Genomic DNA, 27,587 nt, shown 5'->3' with positions numbered 1-27,587 from the left:
GCCGTGGGACCACGAGTAACCATTTGCGGTCGTCCGAGAGGTAGTTACGGCGGTAAAGGAGTCCGTCACGAACAGCGAAGTGGTGTGCTTGGCGACGCAGTGTACGGTCAGAAGAAGGCGCTGATGGGTTGTACAGAAAAGCCAGCATAGAGACAATCCATCGATCCGTCTGCTGCTCCGAAAGCATGTCCGTGGCGGTGAGGGAGGACTCGCATATTGGTACCTTCGAATAATTGGGCTGGCCTGACACAGGGAGCGGGACAGGGCATCCGCGTCCGTATGTTTACGGCCAGAGCGGTACAGCACTCGAATGTCGTACTCTTGGAGGCGGAGCGGCCATTGAGCGAGTCGACCTGAAGGGTCTTTTAAGGACGACAGCCAGCAGAGGGCATGATGGTCAGTTATTATGTCGAATGGGCGGCCGTAGAGGTAAGGGCGGAATTTAGTTATGGCCCAAATGATAGCCAAGCATTCTTTTTCTGTAACGGAATAGTTGGCTTCCGCTTTCGCCAGAGCGCGGCTGGTGTAAGCAACGACGTATTCATCGAAGCCAGTCTTTCGTTGCGCAAGAACAGCGCCAATGCCGACACCACTAGCATCCGTGTGAATTTCTGTCGGTGCGCTGGGGTCGAAATGACGGAGAATCGGGGGTGAGGTTAGAAGACGACGCAGCGTCGTGAATGCGGCATCGCAAAGTGGCGACCAGGCCGAGAGGTCGTGGTTACCCGCGAGAAGCTGTGTCAAAGGCGCTATTATGGTGGCGAAGTTGCGGATGAAACGGCGAAAGTATGAGCACAATCCGATGAAGCTGCGGAGGTCTTTGGTGGTCTTTGGTCGTGCGAATTCGGCGACTGCTTGGAGTTTGGTAGGATCTGGAAGCACACCATCTTTCGAAACAACGTGGCCAAGGATGACTAGCTGTCGGGCGGCGAAGCGGCACTTCTTGATGTTGAGCTGGAGTCCAGCATCGGCGAGGCAAGTGAGAACGCGTTCGAGTCGGAGCAGGTGAGAAGAAAAGTCCGGGGAAAAGGTGACAATGTCATCGAGATAACAAAGGCATGTCTGCCATTTGAGGCCGCGGAGGATGTTATCCATCATTCTTTCAAATGTGGCAGGCGCATTGTACAGGCCAAAGGGCATCACGGTAAATTCATATAAGCCGTCAGGCGTAACGAATGCCGTTTTCGGGCGATCTGACTCAGCCACCGGGACTTGCCAGTAACCAGATCGTAAGTCTAAGGACGAAAAGAATTCAGCGCCTTGGAGGCAGTCTAGTGCGTCGTCGATACGGGGGAGAGGATAGACATCTTTCCGGGTTATTTTGTTCAGGCGTCGATAGTCCACACAAAAACGAATTGTCCCATCTTTATTTTTCACCAGCACTACTGGAGAGGCCCAAGGACTGTGGGAAGGCTGTATAACGTCGCGTTGAAGCATGTCGCCTACGTGCTCGTCGATGACACGGCGCTCCGTCGCGGACACACAGTATTGACGCTGCCCTAGTGGGACATGGCTACCGGTGTCGATGTGATGAACGACTGTAGCTGTACGCCCTAAACATTGTTGTTGGAGGTCAAAAGAAGTGCGAAATCGGGTAAGGAGGTCGACGATCTGCGCGCGCTGACTCGGAGTGAGCTGCGGATCAATACACCGAGCAAACGTTCTGTCACATGCTGGCTCAGACACAGAGACAGGAAGAGCCATGGCGTTAACCTGAAGAGGAGTCGAGTCATCAGGTACATCGTAGAGAAAGTTCGGCTCGAATTCGTCAGCAGACCCGAGGCACTCGCCATGTCGTAGGCTTGAAGGACACGAAAACGGATTCGTAACGTAAAGTGCGCTGGAGCCCTGGCGAATGGGAAGGATGGCGAAGGGAAGCAAGAAGGGATGACGGCGTGCAGCAAGTTTCGACGGCGTGAAGAGAAGTGCGGAATCGTAGAAAGCAACACAGGAAACGGGCACAAGGGCGGAAGAGAAAGCAGGGATATCGGTGTTGGCGGCGACGAACACTCTAGCAGAAGAAAGAGGCAAATCTTCAGAAAGACTTCCGCAAAATGGAGTCAGCGCAAGTTCTGCACGGGCACAATCAATAAGTGCGCGATTAGAAGAGAGGAAGTCCCATCCTAGAATGATGGCATGAGAGCAGCGGGGAAGAACAACAAACTCAATGCGATATAAACTGTCTTGTATGGCGACACGGACGGCGCAAGTTCCTACAGGCTCAATTGGCTCAGCGCTTGCTGTACGTAGCGAAATAGCGGAAAATGGCGTCGCGACCTTTCGGAGCGTACGGCGAAGCTGGTCGGCAATCACTGACACCGCAGCACCGGTGTCGACAAGCGCGTGAACAGCGATACCTTCCGCATAAACTTCAATGACGTTCGCAGGGAATAAGCGAGGGCTTGAGCAGTTCGATGACATCGCAGTTCTTGCCTCCGGAACTGCGCATTTAAGTTTTCCTCCACAGCAGGGGGGCGGCGGACAAGGGGGGACAGGGAACGTCGACGGGAAGAGGGAGACCGACGAGTGGTGAAACTTCGAGGAGCAGGAGACGAGGAAGCGAAGTGCGGAACAGGTGGAACATAGCGGGACTGGGAGTCAGATGCATTCCCTTGCGGTCTCGCAGTATCGGGAGGGTACCAACTCCGCCGGCGGCAAAATCGTGCCACGTGGCCAGCAAAGCCACACGCGTAGCAGATGGGCCGATTGTCCTGGGTACGACACGGATTGTGAACAGGGGGCCCAGGCTGGGGTGCACAATGCTGAGCCGGGCGTAGGGGCTGCGGAGGCGCGCGGAAGTCGCTTCTGGGCACGTAGTTTGCAGCTGCAGAAGGCGACGCGTAGAAGCCGCTTGTGGGCGTGTAGTGCGAAACTGCAGGCGGAGGTCTTGGACTGGCAACGACGGCAGCGTACGTGAGCGGAACCGGCGCTGGAGGGGGCTGATGAGCGAGAGGTAGTGCGTCGCTCACTTGTTCGTGTATGACCCGACGTAGTTCCGGAGACGAGGAGGACTCAGACGACCGGGTAGTAGGCAAAAGGGACAGTTGACGCGCGACTTCCTCTCGAACAAATTGTTTGACTTGGTCGAGGAACGCGGAGTGGGCGGGAGCAGCATTCAAACTGTCGGTGAGGGCCGAAATCGTGTCGTCCGGCGCGGCAGCTCGGCGCGTAGTGAGGCGTTGTTTGCGGAGCTCGTCGTAGCTCTGGCACAGGGTGATCACCTCGTCAACCGTTCGAGGATTTTTCGCCAAGAGCATCTGGAAGGCATCATCTTCGATGCCTTTCATGACATTCTTTATCTTTTCACTTTCTGGCATAGTGGGGTTAATGCGCCGACAAAGGTCAACGACATGTTCAATGTAGCTGGTGAAGATTTCACCCTTTTGCTGAGCGCCACCACGCAAGCGTTGTTCCACACGAAGCTTTCACACAGCAGGGCGACCGAAGACCTCTTTGAAGTAATTAGTAAAAGCAGTCCAGGTGGTAAGGTCGGATTCATGATTCCGGAACCAGAGATGAGCGACTCCAGAAAGATAGAAGATGACATTAGTCAGTTTATCCTTGTCATCCCATTTGTTATGCGCACTTACTCGGGCGTATGAGGATAGCCAATCCTCGACGTCATGATCGTCGGCGCCACTGGAGACAGGAGGATCGCGGTGGCGTAGAGCACCGGAGCAGACAACAGGCGATGCCTGGGGAGGATCGGGCTGCTCGGCGTCCTCAGGCATGGCAGAAACGGGAGGGAGCGTCCGGCTGCGGAGTTCCAGGTCGGTAAAGGGCCCAGCACCTCCACCAAATGTAGAGAGGCACTCTAGTTGAATTAATTAGAGCGTAGAGCACTGCAGCGAGAGGTTACACAGCGCAGGCAACACAGGCACACGGCTTCGACCAACTCGTCGTCGTCGTCTTTCTTGAAGCAGTGCATACTGCTCGTTCTTCTTCAGTACAATATATATATATATATATATTACATTTCGTACTATGACTGCAGGATGATGTAGGATTATTATGTAGGATCGAATCATGTAGGATGATTATCCAAGCATGTGAATAGCCTAATTAAACGCGTCAAATATGAGGTGTGCCGGTCTCCTCTCTCGATCACACTTCCCTCTGGACATTCTGCGCCTTCTGGCGGTGCAACCGTCATACAGTCGTGGTCAACAGTCATTGTCATCACATTGCCGTCATGCCATCGTCATTATACCACGTTCGTCGTTCTACTGACGTCATTCTCTCTTCGTCATTTCATCGTAACCCTGCTGTCGTCAATCAAACGTAGTCATGCCATCGCCCTCATTCGTTGTCATACCTTCGTATGACAACGTTGTCATGCCACCGTGGTCATTCCTTCTTCGTAATTACAGCAGCATCGCTATCCGATTCTCGTCATACCGTCTTCATCACGCCACTGTCGTCATACAATCATCAGCCCGTTTTCGTCATGCGGTCATCGTTATGCTGCAGTGGTGTCATCATCGTCATTTCAGTATCATCGTGCCATAGTCTTCATGCCATCGTCACCACAGCGCCTTCGTCGTTCAATCAACGTCATTACTTTGTCATTGCGTCGTAATCATGCTATCGTCTTTCAATCGTAATTATACCGTCATTGTTTTGCCATCGTGGTCATTGCGTCATCATACTGTCGTCGTCATGCATTCGTTGTCATACAGACATCATGACTGGTCGTGGTCATTTGATCGCCGTCATTCCAGCTTGCTATTCCCGCCATACCTTCGGCGCCGTGGCATCGTCATCACGCGTAATCGCTGTCATACAGTCGTCGTCCCGCCGTTGTTGTGATAAACGCGTCGTTATCTCATTCTCTTGATTCCATCACCGTCACGCTGTCGTCATTGTCTCGTTGTCATACCGCCTTCATCGTTACACTGACGTCCTTCATTCTTCGCCATTTCATTGTTGTCACTGCGTCGCCGTTATACCCTTGTCATACCGTTATTGTCATAACCGAACCTGGCAACAGAGTGTCATAGCGAAATGGGTCGATTCCGCATACAGGGCTCGTCGCATATAACCGAAGCAAGCTAAATAGCAGGATGGCCATTGCAGATTATAAATAAAGGCGACTTCAACAACACGTTCTGTCGCTACATTGCTTGAATGCTAATTGCATCAACGTCGGCAGTCATCGGGAGATGGGTTCTGTCAAAATTTTCGCTCTTACTTAATTCCTATTTGCTAAATTTCAATATGCTAATAAGGTTGCCCAAACAAATTCTCAAGTGACAAACTTGCCGATCAGCTGCTACTAGTTTAAACATGTGTTTGACATTACGCCATGGATACACTAAAGAAAACCTACTGCACTTTTGAAAAAAGCAGCACCTTGCAGCCGAGTTCAGGGCACTTGGGGTAAGCAGTATTTTTAAGTAGCCACCTTAGTGCATTAGCAAAAATGCGAAGGTGCGCTGAAGGCACATTTAACACAGCCCTCCAACCATGTAATAGTGAATGTGCAAACATAAGGCTACCGTTTAACGAGAGAAAGTGGTTGGTAATAGTGCCATTAGTTTAGTGACAAAGAATCGTTTGTCGCGCCAAGCCACCTAGCTAAGGTGTCGGGCGCCAGAGTCGACAGAGGATACTAATGATAAGACTAGTAATAAACATGGGAAAAGCCAAAATATGGCTTTTAGGGTTTGCACTGACATATTCAACGTCGGAGGTGTAATGAACACGTGTGATTCTGAAAATAAAAAAATTCCACCATCTTCCCGTAGGAGAACCCTGAGTGGTATGCGAAGCAGCCATGGGCCGGGTCGACTCAATGTAGTTTTATCAGCTGTATAAACTTGGACATGCAGCAGCAGCAGCAACGCGCAGACCTGTTGTCGACGCCGTCGGCGTTTTGCCCGCGTTCGCACCGAACGCGCGCGGCCTTGGTGACTGTTGCCGGTGCCTCTGGGGCGCCTATCGTCGCGCCTCTAATCTAAGTTGCTTCGCATTATCGCGCGCGGAGCCGTAGGTGTTGCCATTCGTTGCGCAATCCGGAGAGGAGAGGAGGAATGCCGAGCGGAGAGGAGATGAGACAAGGAGAGGAGGGGGAGGAGGATGCGCATGCGCAGTAGGGGTGTGGACGCCGCACGGCGGATGGATGGAGGGAGAGAGGGAGTGACATAGCTGACCATAAGATGCTTCGCATCTAAAAGCATTTCTAAACCTTTTTCACAGCCATCTTCACATGCGTGTAAATTCATCCGAAGAGTCCATAAACGCTTCCATAAATGCAACTCAGACAAAGAAAACTGGACTGCCGAAGAGCGCAGCTGTATCGCTGTACACATATAGTGTACAAAGGAAAATTGTACAATCATTGCATTCTACCGGCGCTAACGTATGGGGCAGAAACTTGGAGATTAACAAAGAATCTCGAGAACAAGTTAAGGACCTCACAAAGAGCAATGGAACGAAAAATGTTAGGCCTAACGTTAAGAGACAGGAAGAAAGCGGTGTGGATCGGAGAGCAAACGAAGATAGCCGATATTCTAGTTAACATTAAGATGAAAAAATGGAGCCGGGCAGGCCATGTAATGCGTAGGATGGATAACCGGTGGACCGTTAGTGTTACAGAATTGATACCAAGAGACTGCAAGCGTAGTTGAGGACGGCAGAAAACTAGGTGAGGTGATGAAGTTCGGAAATGGGCAGGCGTATGTTGGAATCAACTAGCGCAAGACAGGTGTAATTGGAGATCACAGGGAGACAGACGCCTTCGTCCTGCAGTGGACACAAAAATAGGCTAATGAATATGATGATGGAAGCAAGTGGTCCGTCTTCAGTCACGCGTGAGGGATTGGGAGGGGGGGGGGCGAGGGGGAGGCGGGGCGTTTTACTTTCACGGCCGATGCTTACGGCGCGGCAACGCGGGCCCCGGATCTTGAAAGCGATCTGCGACGTGGACCAAGCGCGAAATCACACGGGCCTCATATTCAACGCGATCTGCGATGTGGACAAATTTCGCCGAATGCCGTTAGCTCCACATGCGCTGTGCTTTCGACGTTTAGTTTGAGTTCAAGCGAAAGACAGCAGGAAGGTTAATTCGCTTGCTGCTGCCGCCGCGCTTCCTCACTCCAGCGTTTTGACAGCGAGTTTCCGCGGTCATCGAACGAGTGGTGTTCATGCTTACATGTGCATATGTGACACCATGTTTGTTAATTTAATTAGGGGAATGTTTGCAAGTTTATACTGCCGACAAAAAGATTATACCAGCTTCGTATAGCTGTCTGCTATATGCTGTCGCGATCGATGCTTAACTTTTCGGGTGAAACTGCAACCTTTTTGTTGCAGCTTCAGCGTTTGTTTTACGTTAATGTAACGGTATTTCCCTTACTTACCCAATGCCTTCGTGAACGCATGCAATGTATTCATAGATAAATGTATTTAGAACAATCTAATAAATATGCCGCAAACAGGCATGCAGAATATCAACTAGTATATTTGTATTCGAAGTAATTAACATTTTAATCATTACTGTTTTTAGTTGTGGTTAATGCTTGCTTGCGAAGCAACCACATATACTAATAAACGAGTAAATATTTGCAGAATTTATTACTCCACTCTTGCTGCACAATTTCTCGTTGTATCGGGCCTTGAGACAGCGGCGTGCAGCAGGCAATAGCACGCCAACTCACGCAGCAGAGGAAACAAATTTTCTTAAATCAAAAAGAAAAAAAAAGCTTTCCTAAAGCTTGCTCCGCCTTAGCTGCAACATTCTTCGTGAGTGTGCACTTTTGAGTGACATTTCACCATGAATATTTGCCTTTGGAATGGCATAATTTTTCCAGCAAGTTTGGTTTGTCCGTTTGCGGACAAATCCCGCTTAAGATACACAGAGAAGTAAAAAAAAATCTTTCTGGACTCTTCTGTTAACTTTTGAATGCTTTCGTATGTGATCTGCTGCACGTCAATGCACGCAATCCTGCTTCCTGTCAGTAAACAGTGTTCAAATTTTCGGAATCACACGGCAGTGACCCTCAACGTATATAGTTGGTGACTTAGCAGATTAAGCGTTGTAGTAACAACTGCCGCAGAAAGTAACACATAAAATAAATAAATAAACATATAATAAATGCAATAACTCTTTATTATTTATTTAATTGTGGGACGTACCTGGCGAAATTATGGCATAATTATGAGGCAGGCGGTGTTGAGAGGGTCCGGGTTACATTTCACCACCCGTTGTTCTCTAACGGGCACATAGATCTGAGTACACGAGTGTTTCTGCCAGCGGATCATGCTGCATCTTCCTTCAAGTCCTATCACGATGGCGAAATGTACAGACGAAAGCAAGCGCCGACAGCTGGAGGCGACTTCTTCAAGGCTTTGAAATCAGCTCACAAATGCATAAACATTCTTATAGCCCGCAAATTGTGATGTAAAGTGCGTTCCCCGTGGAATGACCAGCTCTTGCATGTACATTCCACTTCTACACACCAACGTGAATGCAGCGCAAGTACGTGTGCGAAAAAAAAAACTAACGCATTTAGGAATAAATAAGTGCAATATGCACCTTTGCTATTCGTAGACCATCAGCCGCCATTTCCAAATCTGTAAGAGCTCACATGACAGCGCGAAAGCATTTTTTTTCTCGACTCATCCAGGCCGCAGCAACGGTACCAGAGCGCTCGAAAACCTCCCCTCGGTCCCAACGGTACCAGAGCACATGAAAAGCCCTCGGTTGAGAGCGCCGAGGCGCGGGTAAGGAACCAGCTGCGCCAAAACTGAATTAACGTTCGCTCCGTGTGAATGGGACGGCCGGAGTGAAACCTTCTCGGAGGCCATCAAACCTGCCCGGCTGCAATCTCGGAGGCCATTGATAAGGACCCTAACTTCAGGCCAGCACTACGGTGATGCGTGAATATCACGTCACTTGCGGTTCTGGTGAGGGCATTACAGGGATTACAGTTGTACTGTTTGGAAGCTTAGTTTAGGATGCCTGGATAAAATGGACGAAATTCTGGAGTTTTACGTGCCACATTCACGGTATGCCTATGAGGTCCGCCGTAGTGGGCGGCTTCAAATTATTTCTTACAACCTGGGGTTCTCTAACGTGCACCTAATTCTAAGCGCACGAGCGTTTTTGCATGCCATCTCAAACGAAATGCGGGCGCTTGGTCGGGGAACGAACTTGCGGCGTCGTTCTTAGCAGTGCAACGACATAGCCATTAAGCCACAGCGGTGGTTTGGTTGCCTTTGTGACTGTCGATTGTCTGAGTACTGTCTATATAGCACCCATCCGAATCTTGTATAAAAAAAGTTGTCAAAGTTTCACCTGAAAGGCGAAGCATCAATTGCGATAGCAAATTGGTAGTGAGCTATACGGAGTAATGATATTAGCTTTATCAGCTGTATAAACTTAGACATGCAGCAGCACCGGCAACACTCAGAACTGTTGTCGACGCCGTCGGCGTTTTGCCCGCGTTTGCTCAAAATGCGTGCGGCGTTAGTGACTGTTGCCGGAGCCTCTGATATAAATAGGCACTTGGTGCCGCAGCTAAACGTCGCCTCCCTTCCCTCGCCCTCCCCCCCTACCCCACGGCCTCTCGCGCATCGGAAGAAGGCGCGTTTGCTCTACATATATGGTGATTGTAAAGGAGGAAAGAGACGCCTACTTCTGCAGCCCTTAAGGGAGCACGGCGACGAACCACTCCTGCGGGAGTTCCGCCGCCTGGGCCTCCCCTCTGGCAAGGAGGAAGATCTCCTCTTCCCCGGCCGACACCACCTTTCTGCACTTCGAGGCGTCGTGGAGTTCCTTGAGTCGTCAGGGCTCTCCGCACGCCTCTAAGGACATTTCTACAAGCGGGAAGGCCTCACGGCCTCCCACCCCACCCCGGGCCTGACCGGCCTGGCACAACACCCCTGCAGACTCTGCAGCACACCAAGGCCTTCCATCTCGGCCTGATACGTGCCGCCTATGCCTGCCGGTTTTGCTTCGCCCAGCCATGGCGACTCCACTCTATCCCTTCTTTCGCTACCACTTACCCCTCCCCGTTGGCGCTGAGCCGTGCTCCCTCAAGGGCTGCAGAAGATAGCGCCAACCTTTCCCTTTCCCTCAAGAACCACTTATCATCGGCGACGAACGCGCGTTTGTTCTCCGCCGTGCGTTCACTCCCCGTGAAAGCGCGCGCCCCTCGCGCCCTTTCACTCGCACATACAGCGTTCGGCGCGCGGCGACGATTTACTCTTCATTGACGTCATACGGAACCTCACGGCGACGGCGACGGCAGAAATCTGCTTTTTAGTGTCCATATAATTGCTATCGCAATAAAATGTCGCAGGTTCGCCCTAAGGGCGAAGCAATGAATGCGATAGCAACACAGCAAGGTCATACGAAGTACTTCTTCTTTCTGGGGTTTTACGTGCCAAAACCAGTTCCGATTATGAGGCACGCCGTAGTGGAGGGCTCCGGATTAATTTTGACCACCTGGGGTTCTTTAACGTGCCCTACAACACAAGCACACGGGCGTTTTTGCATTTCGCCTCCACCGAAATGCGGCCGCCGCGGCCGGGATTCGATCCCGCGACCTCCTGCTCAGAAGCGCAACGCCTTAGCTGACTGAGCCACCCCGGCGGGTGTCATACGAAGTAAGGTGAGCGGCTTTGGTAGCAATATGAATTGTAGTAAACATGAGCTGATTAAGTAAGCAGGCGTGCTGCGGCGTAAGTAGACCGACATGAAGAGAGACTCGATGACCACGAGAAGGCGCGTGTGAAACGGTGGTGTTGATGAGAAGCGCTTCCCGTGGGCAGCGCGTGCGAAGGGACACACCTGTAGCGCTGCACTGCCGATCCGGGCAGCATTGCATGCGTAGCGTGCGTTGGAAAATGTGGCCCGACTATTACTAACTGAATGAACAAGCGTGGTGTGAGCGCGCACAAACAAACACGAATAGATCACACTGAATGACTGCAGACAACGACTGTCAAAACGCTGGCAGCAAGCATACGCCGCAGCGGGCGACGGTACGTGCGGTCTATCGCTTCAACGGAAACTGAGCGGCGAATGCACGGCGCATAAAGGTCAGAGCCGTGTGGAGATAAGAGACGGTGCGGAGCGAGCGACGAGCGCGGTTGTTGGCAGAGTAAAGTGCGCCCCCCCCCCCCCCCCCAGCTCCCTCCGGCGCTGGCTTCCTGCTTCCTTGCTTGCGCGTGGGAGATTGAGTGCGTTCGCTCTCCGTGATAGCGCGCGTCCCCGCACGCTTCCGCTCGGGCATACGGCGCGCGGCGAAGATTTTATCTATAGGGAACCTGACGGCGACAGCGACGGTGACGACTACGGCGACGCCGACGGCAGAAATCGGTTGAAGTGTCCATATAATTGCTATCGCAATAAAAATTCACGCAGAAACTCCTCCGGGAGTATGCGCAAGCATTGTGCCACTTGCTTATCAGTGGTATGACAGTTGATCCGGCCAGTACAAACGGCAGCGCTGCGGCGACACAAACTGGTGCGGACGGCGGCGCAAGGTGCATTTATAACGCAAGCAAAGTACTGCAAGTGGCGGCGCCGTGGGTGCTGATGACGTTTAGATCACCATCAGCCGTTATCGCTGTTTAGCTTCCTTGTGCAACCGTGTCGAGCCATTATGAACCGTGATCAAAGGACTCCGGTGCCGCGCGGCACGGACGGATCAAGCGGACTCTGGCACGGCCACGCGGACCGTATCTTGAATGCGATCTGCGAAGCCGACATACAGTGCCGACTGCTGGTAGTTCCGCACGCTGTGTTTTCGGCGCTTCGTTTCCGTTGAAGCGCCAGGCGGCACGAAGGTAAAGTCGCTCGCTGCTGCGGGCTCTATCTTGAAAGCGATCGTACCACGCGATGGATGGACAGACAGACAGTTTTCTCGTTGAGTAAGCACAGAAACACTTGTAAACGCATTCAAAAGTTACAAGCATTTCAACACAGCGTATAAAATGTTTGATGAGGAAACATATCAGTGACTCACACGGATGGCGTGGTAATACCGCTCTTGGGCGAGCTTGCGTTGGAGACTGATCGGCTCAGCGAGGTTACTTGGGACCTCCCGGGTTCTTCGTATGGCAGTTCGATTGCCGTGGCACAAAGGTCGGCGCACTTGGCGAACCGAAAGCGTCCCGTCTGGTGCACCATCACTACGGGCGTGAAGGTGCCGTCGGACTCGTAGAATATCTCTCTCGTTGCGGTGCGGTCGTCGAACGCCTGCTTCCACGAGCCGCGGAAGTCCACCACGCTCACCATGCACACCAGGGAGCATGGGGTGATGCAACCTGCATAGGTAATGAGCTTTTAGATGGCCAAGAATTCAGTACTACCACATTTTGGATGGGCAAGAATTCAGTAACCTCAATAATTAGGCTCGTTGATTCTACATGTTTCAAGTTTCAAGTTTATTTCTTCAAAGTTAATACAAATTGTGTGCAAACACTGTATGACCCCTTAGCCAAAGGCTAGTAGTGGGGTCATTTACAAATATGTATTAGTAATCTTGTCAGTGACACTTTATAGCACAAAATAAATACAACGAACACATAGAGCATATAGAAAAACAGTATAGAATGAAAGGAACACTTGGTTAGTACGACAAAAAAAATCTCGTTTGGAACTTAGCATACAAAACATATTTGTAAACTAGTACATACTATTTGTCGCGTACATGGGATGAACATATTCAGACAGGTTCCGCGGACATGATTGAGCGTATGACAAAGCAAGTTATTGAACGACCACCGAAAAACAAAAAAAGCAAAAAATAACACAGGCGAGAACAACTGCTGTTTTCTTTTTGTCACTTGTGTTCGTCTGTGTTTGGGTTTCTTGTTCCTTAGTTCAAGAAGTCAGTCTGTTATACCTTGAACCTCACACACAATTTTTCACAGCTTATTAACTGGCTAAATCTGCAACTATCATGTCTCGCAATATGAGAATTTGCTTTTTGCCGCCTCATGCGCGCCTAACCGTCAAAGTTGTGCAGTTTTATCTGGAAAAGAAAAAGTAAATTATGGTGTTTCACGTGCCAGAACAACGATCTGATTATGAGCCACGCCATAAAGGGGGACTCCTGATCAATTTTTACCACCTGGGTGTCATTACCGTGCACCGAATGCACAGTATATTCGCATTTTTCTATTTCGCCCCCACCAAATTACGTCACCGCTACCACGAAATCATCCCAAAACGCCTTAGCCACTAAGCCACCACGGCGGGTGCAGCTTTACTTCATGGATTGCATTTACAGCGAACGTCTCTATGGCTCGGGTTCTATGCATTTTTCGTGTCCGTCAACAGATCTGCCGGTCCAAAAACTCAGCTCCCGAATTTGAAACAAAATCGCCTTCATTCTAAGCAAAACTTTGTTTTCATCATCAATTCGTTATCAATAAGCACCATTTTCAAGGTCGGTAGGCTATGTGGCAGATGTTTCTCAGATTTACAGCTGTGCGGCCCGTGTCGGCCATGTCTACGTTCATACCGCCCTCTCTTTTCGTCGTTCCAACCCCGTGCGTGCCTAGTTTCCTTCTGATCTCCCGGGGCGGCGGCACCGTCGTGCGTTGTCAGTATTGAGGAAGGAAAACAAGTTGCCGTTCTCCACTTTGAATTTCACCTCTATCCTCTCGTCTTAATGGGAAGGCCGCGTATAGTGCGCACTCCCGAGGAGCAGCATGCCCACGGATAGCGACGGCGAGAACAGATGCGAGAATGCAACCAGTGGCGGCGGGCGGCAAGCACCAACGACGATCGCTCCCGAAAGGCCAGCCGCAAGCCGCTCGCCATGGAAGACGACGTAGGTCATGTGCTCTCCGTCGTGCGCCAGATAGCTTCGCTGTTCACCAGCTTCAAAGAGTGGAATGCCACATTATTTTAGGGGCGAATCTCCTTAGGGCTGAGCCTTGTCCCTCGTCGCGCCGTCGTAGCCACGCTAGTACTCGCCACTCCCGCTAGAGGCGCAGCTGTGTTCTCTTTTTCTCTCGTTCCCGACGCGCTCTCTCTCTCGTCCGTAGCTAGGGGCGCTGCGGTGCACAAGGGCATTCGTTTCTCTTTCTCTTTCTCTCTCGTTCCCCACGCGCACTCTCTTTCTCTCTCGTCCGTAGCTCTGACTTACCCGAATGATCCCCCGGTGCTTCGCCCACTCATCATCAATCACGTCATGGATATGCGGTTATTTTTTGTGAATATTAGTGCATACAGAGGGGGTTAAGACCACGTGGCCCTTATTCTTGAAACTGTCGTTTTACTTGTAATAAACTTAAATTTATATTGAGTGCTGTGTGGTGTCCCCTACTTTACTTATTCCGTTTCTTCAGTCAGGCTGCTGGCAGCCGTGGACGTGTACCAATTTGCCCAAGAGGCAATATTCAAAATGCACAGTAATCTGGCACGACTGGACTTTCTTGTCATCTTCTCTGAGACCCAGTAGTTAGTTTTATGTGTTTCCTTGCGTAGTTGCGGTGTGCTTGCATGGTGTACGCTTAGGTGATCGTCGCCGACCACCTATGCAGGACACTAAAAAGCAATAGTCGAAACATCGTCCAGCGAATAAAGGGATCGACTATGAAGCAATTTTACAACTAATCACAGAATGACCTATTTATTAAGTGACTTGGCCTCGCGAATTTCCTGGCGTTAAAATGCTCCAAATCATTCAAGTATAAGGGGAGTTAGACATAGCTAGCGCACCGATGAGTTACTTTCTCTCCTCATTCCTATCCCCTATCGCGCTATAAGGTGCGCAGGACAGGCGGCAAGGAGGCAATGCTCTGCCCAAAAGTTTAGCGTCTCAGTGGCGAGAAGGTAAACGAGTGGGCTCGGTGTGGCGCTCCCTGGCGGCGGCAGCGACCACTCTTCGCAGCACGCCGCTGGAATCTTGGAGACAACGCAGCTACGCGCAACTGTAGTGTCTAGGCCGGCTTTGCAAAGACTAAATGCTTTTTCTTTATTTTTGGGATCGCAGACATAAATATTTAACGTTTATATACCTCAAAATTAGCAACAATAGTATTAGTGAGAAGGTTATCGCGATCACGAAGTCAGCCAATGGCTGTTGGTGATGACGTAATTCCAAAGTTAGACAAACAATTTTTCCTGGCTTTTGACAAAACATCGTAAATTACCTGCAGCATGCAGTGCAATCGTATTTGGCACAATGTTCACACGAGCATTCTTCTACAGATCGGCTTCGTTCTCTTACTATGTTCAAGAAGTGCTTGAGGGACCCTTTATTGAAAAGTGAACTTCATTTTGTCCACCGGATACAACGAAGCCACGCCCGCCCGGTTTCTGCACCCTTGGGTATTTGGCCGGCCTACATTCTCAAGAGGCGTACTGCCTTGAAATCGAAACCGACCCTGAACATGTTTTCGCAGTGGAATGCGCTTCACACCTAAGCTAAGTACGATCATACACTCTCGACTTTCTCACGGAAGCCTTCAAAACAACATTGAACTATAGCATAACAACCAGCCGGACTCGTTCCGTCCGCATGAAGACTCGTCTGATGTGAAATATGCAATCTCCGATATTTCTGTTATTGCTCGAAGCTGATAAAGCTCCATGCATGCAACTAATGAGCGCAGTAGTTCTGTTCGAGTTGGATTCTCGCTTTGAGTGTACGAACTGAAACTCTGCGAGTCATGTCGCCCATGCATGTCCAGTAAAAACAGGACAAATGTGATCGGCAAGTTTGGGTAAAGAGTTGTCCTGTTCCATGCGCTATTATAGAGTTTTAGATTAAGAGAGTCAAGCCACACCGAACCGTTGGAGGACGCTAGCCACCGAGCGCACATGAGATACATGAGATAGCCACCGCAGACACCAAGTTTTGGTGCAATTGGGCTTTGTGCGTGTTCTCTCTCACTCACATTCCGTGCACTGCCTAATTCTCGCATTGCTTTTGTGCTTCAGGAGTTTGTAAGTAATGACTTCTTCGTCCATTAGCTATGCTACAGCTTCAAGCACCTAACAGAGCACATTGCATAAGCTATCCAGCAAACACGCGGTGCCACAATGACAGAGCTGAGAATGAAAAAAAACGTACTCTATATAAATGCCGAATACAAGTACAGAAAACGCGCGCACATGCGATTTAACCGCGCGCCGCGCTTGTTGAAGCAGCCAAAGCTTGAGGTTAGTGCGCATAGCTCTTTGGTGAGCCGTTGGTCAACTGCTGTGCATGTGTGTAATGCGATGCCCCCCGACGTCGTACCCGCTCTTCCATTTATTGCGATGACCAATTAATGGACACTCGTGGCTAATGTTCACCGTGGTCATTGCCGTCGGAATCGCCATGATGTGATGTTATGATGTATCTTAATATGTAAGAAAATGTTACGGGGAAAAGAAGTGAGAAATGTATTTACAGTGTATTTACAAGACTGGCAGCGGCTGACAAGATCATAGTAAGCACGCGAAGTCCCGAGCTTCGTCTTCTTCAAGTCCTCTCCAAACGTCTTCTTCATCGCTCTGTCACATGACCCCCGGCGGCTGAAGCACCGACCCGGTGCTGGTTAGGAGGCGGTCGAATGATACGGCTTAAGACGCGCGACGTGGACTACGTCGGAACGAGGCTGAGCCACGGTGGGGTCAAGAGGGGCGATTTCGTAGGTGACGTCGGTTACTTGACGCAAGACGCGGTAAGGACCAGAGTAGCGTGAAAGCAACTTCTCCGAGAGGCCAACGCGTCGCGACGGAGACCAAAGGAGAACCAGGGCGCCCGGTGTGTAGTGGGCGTCACGATGGCGGGTGTCATATAAGCGCCGCTGATTTTCCTGCGAGTCCACAAGTCGACGTCGGGCAATATGGCGTGCGTCTTGTGCCTGGATTATGGTGTCCCGGGCGTACTCTGATGTGAAGTGCAGGCTATCAGGCAGGAGGGTGTCGAAAGGTAGCGTAGGGTCGCGGCCAAACAAGAGGAAGAATGGAGAGAAGCCTGCGGTATCGTGGCGAGAAGAATTGTAGGTAAAGGTAACGAATGGTAATGCAACGTCCCAGTCGTAATGGTCAGCGGAGACATACATGGATAGCATCTCAGTGAGGGTCCGGTTGAGACGCTCGGTTAGACCATTCGTTTGTGGATGGTAAGCAGTAGCAAGCTTGTGTTTAGTCGCGCACGAGTGTAGAATGCCATTAACAACTTTAGAAAGAAAGTAGCGGCCTCGGTCGGTGAGGAGCTGTCGAGGGGCACCGTGGTGAAGGATGACGTTTTCTAGTAGGAAATCGGCGACATCGGTTGCACAGCTTGTCGGAAGAGCCCGTGTGATTGCGTATCGGGTGGCGTAATCTGTTGCTACAGCAATCCACTTATTTCGCGAAACAGACGTAGGAAAGGGGCCTAAAAGATCAACGCCTACACGAAAGAATGGTTCTGATGGCACGTCAAGTGGTTGAAGGCGGCCAGCAGGGAGTGTGGTCGGCTTTTTTCGTCGTTGACAAAGGTCACACGCAGCAATATAACGGCAGACGTCACGGTAAAGACCAGGCCAAAAAACACCGACGAACGCGGTCGTAAGTCCGTGACACGCCAAGGTGACCGGCAGTCGGCACATCATGAAGCTGGGCGAGAACAGTCCGGCGCAGATGCGAAGGGACCACTAAGAGTCGGTCAGGGCCGTCAGGGCGCATGTTGCAGCGGTACAAGATGCCATCGTGGAGTTCAAACATTCGAAGGGAAGGGTCGGGCGTCGTTGAAGTCAACCGTTGAATAAGGTCTTTTAAGAAGTCGTCCCGGCGTTGTTCCGCTCCGATATCGTCAAAAGCACTCAAAGAGAGAACGGTGACAGGAATGCTGGCCATAGAAACGTCAGGTGGGTCGACAGGATGGCGCGACAAGCAGTCCGCACCTTGGTGTAACCGGCCTGTCTTGTATACAACTGAGTAGTTGTATTCTTGAAGGCGCAGAGCCCATCGGCCAAGGCGCCCAAAAGGATCTTTCAGAGATGAAAGCCAACACAGAGCGTGGTGGTCAGTGATGACTGTGAATTGCCGGCCGTACAAATAGGGGCGGAATTTTCCCACTGCCCAAACGAGAGCCAGACACTCGCGCTCAGTGATGGAATATTTGCGCTCAGCAGAGGAAAGAAGGCGGCTGGCGTAAGCAATAACACGGTCTTGTCCTTGTTGTTTCTGGACCAGGATAGCTCCAATACCATGGCCGCTGGCATCGGTACGGACTTCTGTTGGAGCTGACGCGTCAAAGTGAGCGAGAATGGGAGGGTTAGTAAGCAGCCGGATCAGCTCAGTGAAAGCACGAGCTTGCTCACGGCCCCAAATGAAGGCCGCGTCTTTCTTGAGGAGCTGAGTAAGAGGGCGTGCAACGTCCGCAAAATTGTGGACAAACCGACGAAAGTAGGAGCAGAGGCCCAAGAAGCTGCGAACGTCCTTGGCGCACGTTGGCACGGGAAAGTCTTTCACTGCCCGGATTTTATCTTGATCAGGACGGACACCAGAAGAATCGACGAGATGTCCGAGCACAGAAATTTCACGACGACCGAAGTGGCATTTGGACGAATTGAGTTGTAGCCCCGCCCGACGAAAAACAGATAGGACCGTGGATAGCGTCGCAAAAGTCGGAAAGAAAACGATCACATCGTCCAAGTAACAGAGGCAGATGGACCACTTGAAACCGTGTAGAAGGGCGTCCATCATTCGTTCAAATGTGGCTGGGGCATTACATAAGCCGAAAGGCATCACTTTGAACTGATAGAGGCCGTCGGGAGTAATAAAAGCCGTTTTCTCACGGTCCATGTCATCGACGGAAATTTGCCAGTACCCGGAGCGAAGGTCTATGGACGAAAAATATTGTGCTCCATGGAGGCAATCCAGGGCATCGTCAATGCGTGGTAGCGGATAGACGTCCTTCTTGGTTACCTTGTTTAGGTGCCGATAATCTACGCAAAATCGCCAACTGTTGTCCTTTTTCTTAACTAGGACAACAGCGGATGCCCATGGGCTGCAAGAAGGTTCAATGATGTTACGAGAAAGCATCTTATCAACTTCGTGTTGGATGATGTCTCGCTCGGTAGGAGAGACGCGGTAGGGTCGCCGATGGATTGGGCTCGCATCCCCGGTGTTAATGCGATGTTTGACAACAGATGTTTGTCCGAGAGGACGGTCTCCAAGGTCGAATAAGTCCCAGTACGAGGCAAGGAGGCAACGTAGTTCATTGGTACACTGGGGCGGAAGGTCGGGCGCGATCATTTTCATTAGGGCATTCAAGTCTGAAGGGGCAGGAGGCACAGCGAGAGTTGCCCACGAGGAGTCGTCAGCAGTTAAACCCGAAATCTGGTAGTCTCGGGCCGGCGTGATTTGCGCAAGTGATATGCCGTGCGGGAGAACTTGTGCACTAAGTCCAAAGTTCACTAGTGGAAGACAGGACGTGTTGTCGGTAATGGTAATGATGGTGTGAGGAAATGCGACGTTATGCGAGAGCAGGACATCCGGATTAGGAGATACGATGTAGTCACCGTCTGGAATGGGCTGAACGGGTGAAACACCTATGTAGGTAACGGCAAGGTGAGGGAGGCGAATATGCTCTGTGGAACATAGCCGGATCGGAGCACTATCGGGGGGATCAATAGCAAGAGGTAGAGCGAGTTGCACAGCACCAGCAGAACAGTCTATCAAGGCGGAATGGGCTGAGAGAAAGTCAAGTCCCAGGATTAGGTCGTGAGGGCAGTGTTCTAGGACATAGAATAAAACAGAAGTATGATGATCGGCGACCCTCACACGAGCTGGACACATGCCAATAACGGCCGGCGTTCCCCTGTCGGCTACTCGGAGCACAGGCGACGGCGCAGGAGTGAGGACTTTCTTGAGGCGATGGCGAAGCTGAGCACCCATGACAGATGCGTGCGCCCCAGTGTCAATCAGAGCCGTAACAGGTACACCATCCACGTTCACTTTGATGAGGTTCCGATGTGTGGGCAGGGTCAGAAGAGGATTTAGGCGTCGGGTCGGTATAGCAGCATCACCTCTAGGTGCTGCACCCGTTAGTTTTCCGAAAGCGTGCGCCGGAAGGAGCTGGGCGACGGTGACCGACGCGATGGGGGCGAGCGGGAGGAGCGGCGATGTGGCGAAGGAGAGCGGCTAGAGCGGGCGGGCCCAGAAGTGTCGCCAGGAGTTACTGGTTGCATGCGCGGTGGGAAGCGAGAAGCAGCATGAGGCGGGCGGTCGGCTGGCAGATAGGGCCAAGGGGTCGAATTCCACGAAGCGCGGCAGTGACAAGAAATATGACCGATATGGCCACAAGTGCAGCATATTGGCCTGTCGTCTGGAGTGCGCCATTCAGCCGGGTTGCGATACCGCGGAGGGGCATTCACGTTGCGAGGGCGCATGACAGAGGTGGAAGAAGCGTAGTCAGGCCGATGAATGGAGCAGACATTGGTCAAGCCAACGTTGGCCAATTCCTGGCGTACGACGGTCTGGATCAGGGAAACTGTGGACTGGCAATTGTCGGAGCCAAGGGTTGGGGCTTGGATAGGAGATGCGGCCTCGATTTCACGCCGGATGATGTGGACGATGTCATCAGAGCGATTGGGCGTGGGCAGACTGCGGAGGTCTTCGCAGGTGGACGTAGCAGCCGTGTTGGGGAGGCGGGGAAACGGGTGGGCAATGCGGCGTCTCTTGGCTTCTTCAAACGCGTGCATTCGGTAATGATGGCTTGTACAGTAGAAGAATTCTTAAACACGAGGAGGTGAAAGGCGTCATCTGCTATGCCCTTAATGACATGTGCGACCTTATCAGCTTCGGACATTCTCGAATCCACTTTGCGGCACAGAGCGAGCACGTCCTGGATATATGTGAGGTAGGACTCAGTGCACGTCCTGGACATGCGAAGCGAGGTCTTTTTGAGCGGCGCGCTGGCGTCCAACAGGCTTGCCAAACAAATCCGTGAGCTTCTGTTTACAAATGTCCCAGGTGGTAAGTTCCTCCTCGTGGGTCTGAAACCAGACGCGTGCCGTTCCCGCGAGATAGAATATCAAATTAGCCAGCATGGCGGTCTGGTGAGAATTGTTGCTCTTGCTCACCCGCTCATAAAGTTGAAGCCAGTCTTCAACATCCGTGTTGTCAGTGCCGGAAAAGGTGCCGGGGTCGCGCGGTTGTGCCAGAATGACGGTTGGCGTGGGGGCCGACGAGCCCGAAGCATCCTCGCCTTGAGCTGGCATGGTAGATGCAGCCAAGGAGCGCCCGCTGCGTAAATCCGTCTTGCGCTTGAGCCCGCAAACTCCACCAAAAATGTTACGGGGAAAAGAAGTAAGAAATGTATTTACAGTGTATTTACAAGACTGGCAGCGGCTGACAAGATCATAGTAAGCACGCGATGTCCCGAGCTTCGTCTTCTTCAAGTACTCTCCAAACGTCTTCTTCATCGCTCTGTCACAATATGATCTTGCACAATATGACCCATGCGCTTTATCAGCGCGGCATAGCATTCTTGTCAGTAATGTAGCTACTATAGAGTTTTTAGAAACGAAGCGCAAATAAGACAGATTACGGCTCATGTTTGTGGAGGAGATGTGCCCTAAAGGTACTAAACACTAATCTTCTTTTTCTTTCGAGTGTAGTGCCAGAGTTCTCTCTGCTAAATTTGGTAGAAAACTCTTGAGTTGAAAGGAAACCGCCGGGGTTGCTTAGTGGCTATTGTGTTGGGCTGCTAAGCATGAGGTCGGGGGATCAAATCCCGGCCACGGCGGCCGCATTTCGATGGGGTCGAAATGCGAAAACACCTGCGCACTTAGATTTAGGTGCACGTACGTTAAAGAATCCCAAGTGATCTAAATTATTCTGGAGTCCCATACTACGGCGTGCCTCATAATCAGATCGTTGTTTTGGCACGTCCGACCCAATAATTTAAGTTTAATTAAGTTGAAAGGACCCATTCTACAACGGGACACAAGTGGCCCACAATGCCACCCACCCTGTGGCAGAATCTCGGCGGGCTCGAAGGCTTTGGCATACAGGCGAGAGTAGTGGTCGATCTCCTGGCGGCTCTCCTCGGCTGCCTTGGCAAAGTCCCAACTGAAGCGCTCCAGGCGCAGAACCTCGCTCGCCTGCGTCTCCGGGTCGATGGTGACCAACGTCTGCTCGTGGTGCACATTGTTCAGGTAGCCCATGTCAAAGCGTCGTTTGCTGTCGCTTCGACGCCGGTTTGGGATTTCGCGGTCACAGTTCTCGAAGTACGCGCTCACCTGCGGTCGGTATTGCGTAAAGGTATTGCTTACATTCAAGAACGACATTTTCGCAGAGACACGAACGTCAATGTTAAACCAGCAGGGTTGTGCATTGGTAGAAAAATCTAGCGCCTACTGACCATTCACCCAACCCCGCATTTTCACCAATGGGACCCGCGTACAAGATACCTGCAGGCGCCTAAAGCCGCGCGTAGAAAAAAGAATCTGCCTCAATTCCCCCCCCCCCCCCCCCCCTGTGAATGTGGATGTACAGCGAATCTGGTGCGGATGTTACACGACGTTACAAAATTAACACTACCTCAAGCAACGTACGTCACGTGTATACCCACGTGTGCAGAAGTGCAGCATACATCCTCATTCTTCTGGGCCACCCGCCGAACGCAAATGTCATATTTAACTGAATTAATGTTTAAAAGTGAATTGCATCATAAGATGCGTAAAGTACGACACACATACACACACAAGCTGCAGATATGATAGCTCTGGAATGTTATGCGAATATACGAGAAAACATAAATCTGTTACGTGGGAAGTGAAAGACAAAGCTTTATTCAGCTGCCGTTTGAGGTCTGTCTGAGTGGCCGCGGCCGCTATAGGTGGTGGTACCGTTACTACAGCATACATCGCCTCCTTGTGGTCCCTCCGCTTAGCGCAAGTGCGTTATGTAACTAATTGAATTTCCCAGAGAATAATGCGTCATAAAATTTTAAAGTAGGACTTACCCAAAACCTGCAGACATGGTATTATCGGATTGTAGTTCCAATACACGAGAAAACATAATTCTGTGCCGCGGGAAGTCAAACACCTTTTCCAGTGGCCGTTTTTCGGATGAGCATGCCACGAAACATCCCAACCAACTATAGCCTAACAGCTTCACTGTAAAATACGTCAGAGACACTTAAGACTGCTTACGTGTGGGAACACGAAAGCATTAGAGTCGCTTTGATGAAATGGTTTTTAACGCGATAGCGTTAAGGGCCCCCGTCGCTGAAAATCCGGTGTCGGCGTCCGGCACCGGTGCCCATGAGCGAAAATTCCCGTATATGTTTAGGTATATGCATATGCCACGCCTTGCTATATAACATGCGGTATATGCGGCTTATATTGCCACACCATTCTATCACTAAAGTTGATCATACCTTGCCTTACATTCTTGACAAAATTATTTCTTGGAATTTTGACAATGGCAGCCCAAAATTGTAATAAATGTCTTTAAACATAACACCGACGACGCATGAATTTTATCTTAAGTCTTCTCAGACTTAAATAATGAAAGTGTTAAACAATAACCCAGCTGAAACAAGAAAATGGTGCACTTTTATTGGCGCGGCCATGCACAACCCCCGGTATAGGCCAGGAAAGAGGCTTGGAACATGCCCCATACGGAAGAGTGGTGGTAAATTTGGTCATGCAAGCATGTAATTAAATCAAGCGTCAAGGACCGCAAGCAGGCCTTATCACTGCGCTTATCCTTTAAGAAAACATAGACTCAGCAGCATCAACTACACAGTGCATATAAAACACACAAAATGGAACAGAAAGCTTCGATGTAACAGTCGTGATAGCTAAGCGCGTAATATCAGGAGTCTGGAACACGCGATGTACCCATATAAGTTAATGTGCAGCTTTCGAACAACGAATTCAATAGCGTTCTATTCGGTTTGGTCCTGAAATCAAGAAGTCATTGATTGATTAGATCTTCAGATCGAATTGTCACTCTTTGAAAATACGAATATCTTTCGAATACGTTTCTAACACTTCTCATCGTCGACCGTAGAACAAATGATGTAATATTTCCGGAATGTTTGAAGCAATGAGAAAAAAAACTGTTTTCTTTGCGGAAATTTTGGAAACGCTGGATAAATATTCCAACGTTTCTTTAGCATACAAAATTGCAGAATGGCAGTAGTTGAGGGTACATGCAAACATGTGTTTATAAATGTTTAGCAAGATATGACTATTCTATAACAATTAACCCAATTTTATATGCGCTCGGAAATTCTTCGTTCCGAATTTCCGACTTTTATTTAATCAGGGAGGCGAGGCTGGTGTAATCTCTGCACATGCACTGCCGGAAGCTGTTTTTCTGAATTAGGACATAGTTACGTTAGGTCAAACGTGTTGGCGCCTTTAGGCGTACACAATGTGCTTGAAAATGCTGCACAGACCTGCCAACATCTTGCCTCATGTGCGATTTACAATAGTTTAAAGGAGTGCCGAAGTACTAACATGAAATTCTTATGGCCAAATTATTGCAATCTTTAGGTAGTTCTCGAATTACGGTGTGACGCTTCAATTATTCTAAACCACCACGAATAATTAATTACAGCACCTTTTATGCGACCACTTCAAAACGAGAAGCAAGTGCAGTGTGTCTCCACGTGAAAAGCCTATTTTTGACAGCGAAACTTCCGGTGGTGGTCACGTTGTATCAAGAACTTAAATGACCGGCCAGTCAGCCCGGAGCGGTGGTTGAAGGCTATACAATGCCCATGTGGCCGGAAGCTACCATAGTTCTCCATCCCAATGGTGCGCTTAGGTGGGAATTTCAGGAGAACACGCTTTTTCCCTCTGGTCCCTTGGAGTGTTGGTGGACTCAGCCTTCGACAGCAGCGTCGTGCGTGCGTGTGTGTGTGTGTGTGTATGCGTGTGTGAGCTCTTCAGAATTCAGATCTTCGTAAAGACACCGACTTCAATAGACAAACTAGCAAGGCGTCTGAGAAGATCTCAAAGTCCTTTTTTTTTCTAGATCACTGTGATTGTGCTCGTCACTAGAACTGTCCTCATATCGCCTTTTCTACGTAAAAGGTCAGAGGCAGTGTCGACCGATCAACGACGCATGTAGAAGTAGTTGCCTCTCTGAGCAACAAACGATGAAGATGCGGCGCATCATCAGCGCCAAAATTGTTACAAAAACTGGCTGAAATATTGTGTAGCCTGAATATTTATATCCACGAAGTGACACTTATTTAAATTTGCCATTATTTACTTCAATACTGTCTATTTTGTGGGGATAATCGAACCCTTCGTTCTTTCCCCCGCTTTTTATGCCCTAAGAAGAAAACTAAAAAAAAGGCTTTTTTGCAAAAGTTTTTTTCCGAGCTCCCTCATCTCTATGTATAAGATCGAAACATTAAAATAAAGTATAAGTGCGATATGTTCATCCACGCTGGGCAGCTCATTCAGTCAGACTTTTCCGTTTAATCAAGATCATTCGCAATAAAATGTTGATTAGACACCGCATTGATCAGCGGGTATTGTTTGCTACTATTTATGTGTAGATACGGCACCTGTGTCCTCTCACGGAATTAAATCAGAATACATTTCATTTTAGCATACGTTATCGAATAGTGGCACCATCTCCTACAACAATCTCTACTAGAGAAAAATTCTTTTTTCTTCCCATCTGCCGTTGCCGCAGACGCATACATGACTGGTATCGATTATATATACTTAGACGTTATTTGGTCCTCAATGTTACCTTTACAAACTGATAATGCATGACCACCAGTTCTCCTAAAGTCTGTTAATGTTTGAGCAAATATTGTGCTTAGTTGTTGCTTATGACGCCTTTAAATGGAAAATGTCGCATTTTACATTTCATTACTTCTCTCCACCTAGCGGGGTTCCGCTGAACTATTACGTCAAACACTTGCCTTTGCTTCGAGTTGTCGATGAATTTGACTCCGCCCTGCCATCTAACCCCCTGGTTAGCTCAGATGGTAGAGCGGCTGCCCCCAAAAGGAGGTGGTCCCGGATTCGAGTCCCGGATCAGGACGAATTTTTCTTCAATGCGAGGCTTTTCTTTCAGGGAACCCGTATAGGTTTCCTTTGTAGCAATTGCTACGATTGGGTGGATGTCTGATTTTCCATTTAATTACTTCTCTCCACCTAGTGGGGTTCCGCTGAACCTTTACGTATGATACCTTTGTGCATTTAACAAAGCTTACATAAAATGTGCTTTGTAATCACAGAAACTATATATTTTTGTGAATAGACTGATGTAAATTTTTTTATAATACTGCTTAGAATGCTGTATAACATTCGCGAACTATTCGCATAATATTCGATATACCCTTCAATTCGGTTCGTTTTAGGCACAATTCGATTCTCACTCGCTTCGGTCTCAAAAACTGCAAATCCCATACAGAAGCAGAGGGAGTCTTTCACAACATGGCGGCATACGCCGCGCGAATCGTCTTCGGGCAGCCGTCCTCAGCTATCTGTCCGAGTAAAAAAGAAATAAGCCAGTTTCGCGCTTGTGAAATCTGATGAAACAGCGTAGCTCTGCAAGCGTGGGTGTATAGCGCAGTGGTTATGACGCTCGCCTTCGGACCGTGGGTACCCGGCTTCAAATCCCGCACCGCAAAGAAAGTTCATTTCGTTGCATTTATTTATTTATTTCTCTCGGTCTGACTCTCTCACATACTCCATCTGCACCTCCTCAACTCGTATGCTTTGCTTTCACGCTCTCCCAGCTCTTCGATGCTGCGCACGACAACGAGACCAACCTAGCGAGGCTTTAACAGCTCCGTTGTAAAACGTGTTCACAGCTCTGAAAGTCTGCGTACAGCTCCGAGACTTGAATATTCAATAAAAGCGATTCCGGCATCTCTCGGACTGTGGGACGGAGCTTCGGAACCTGACCGATAAATCAACGCGGGACGTGCTCGCGTACGCTCAACCGTCTTGAGTTTTATATTACATAATTACATATTTGGCTAAGTCTGCCTTAAGTGCTACAAAGAAACGCGTGACCTATGGTGGGATCGAACATCTCTGTCTTCCAGTACATCCAATAATTTAGCCATGATAACGCATACGGTATGCTTCCCTCATGCCAGACTAGCGCCATGAAAGGTCATGCATGTGCGTCATGCGCCAATTTCTCGCACTTTTCCCTTATGACGGCTTGTTGCTTTGAGACGTTGCCATCATCGTCATCATCATCAGCCTATATACATGTCCATTGCAGGAAGAAGGCCTCTCCCAGTGATCTCCAATTACCCCTGTTTGCGCTAGCTGATTCCAACTTGCGCCTGCAAATTTCCTAACTTCATCTCCCCACCTAGTTTTCTGCCGTCCTAGACTGCGCTTCGCTTCTCTTGGTTATGCATTCTGTAACTCTAATGGTCCACCGGTTATCCATCCTACGCATTACATGGCCTGCCCAGCTCCATTTCTTCCGCTTAATGTCAACTGGAATATCGTCTACCCCCGTTCGTTCTCTGATGCACACCGCTCTCTTCCTGTCTCTTAACGTTACTCCTAAGATTTTTCGTTCCATCGCTCTTTGTGCGGTCCTTTACTTGTTCTCGAGCTTCTTTGTTAACCTCGAAGTTTCTGCCCCATATGTTAGCAGCGGTAGAATGCAATGACTGTTCAATTTTCTTTTC

General features: G+C 49.8%; 1 protein-coding gene across 1 annotated transcript in view; it reads right to left on the bottom strand.

Moving 5' to 3' along the window:
- The window catches only part of LOC119463473 (leukocyte elastase inhibitor), a 36,451-nt gene that overhangs the window by 3,263 nt on the left and 5,601 nt on the right, over positions 1–27,587 (bottom strand). Inside the window, exons 3-4 of the mRNA XM_037724312.2 lie at positions 21,918–22,188; positions 11,976–12,276 (exon numbers count right to left, since the gene is read on the bottom strand). Coding sequence (XP_037580240.1) covers positions 11,976–12,276; positions 21,918–22,188 — 572 coding nt within the window. The remainder of the gene's footprint in view (positions 1–11,975; positions 12,277–21,917; positions 22,189–27,587) is intronic.

The sequence above is a fragment of the Dermacentor silvarum genome, chromosome 9, assembly GCF_013339745.2.
Source record: "Dermacentor silvarum isolate Dsil-2018 chromosome 9, BIME_Dsil_1.4, whole genome shotgun sequence".
Classification (NCBI taxonomy): domain Eukaryota; kingdom Metazoa; phylum Arthropoda; class Arachnida; order Ixodida; family Ixodidae; genus Dermacentor; species Dermacentor silvarum.
Note: the sequence above shows the minus strand (reverse complement) of the source record. Positions and strands in the feature narration are given on the sequence as shown.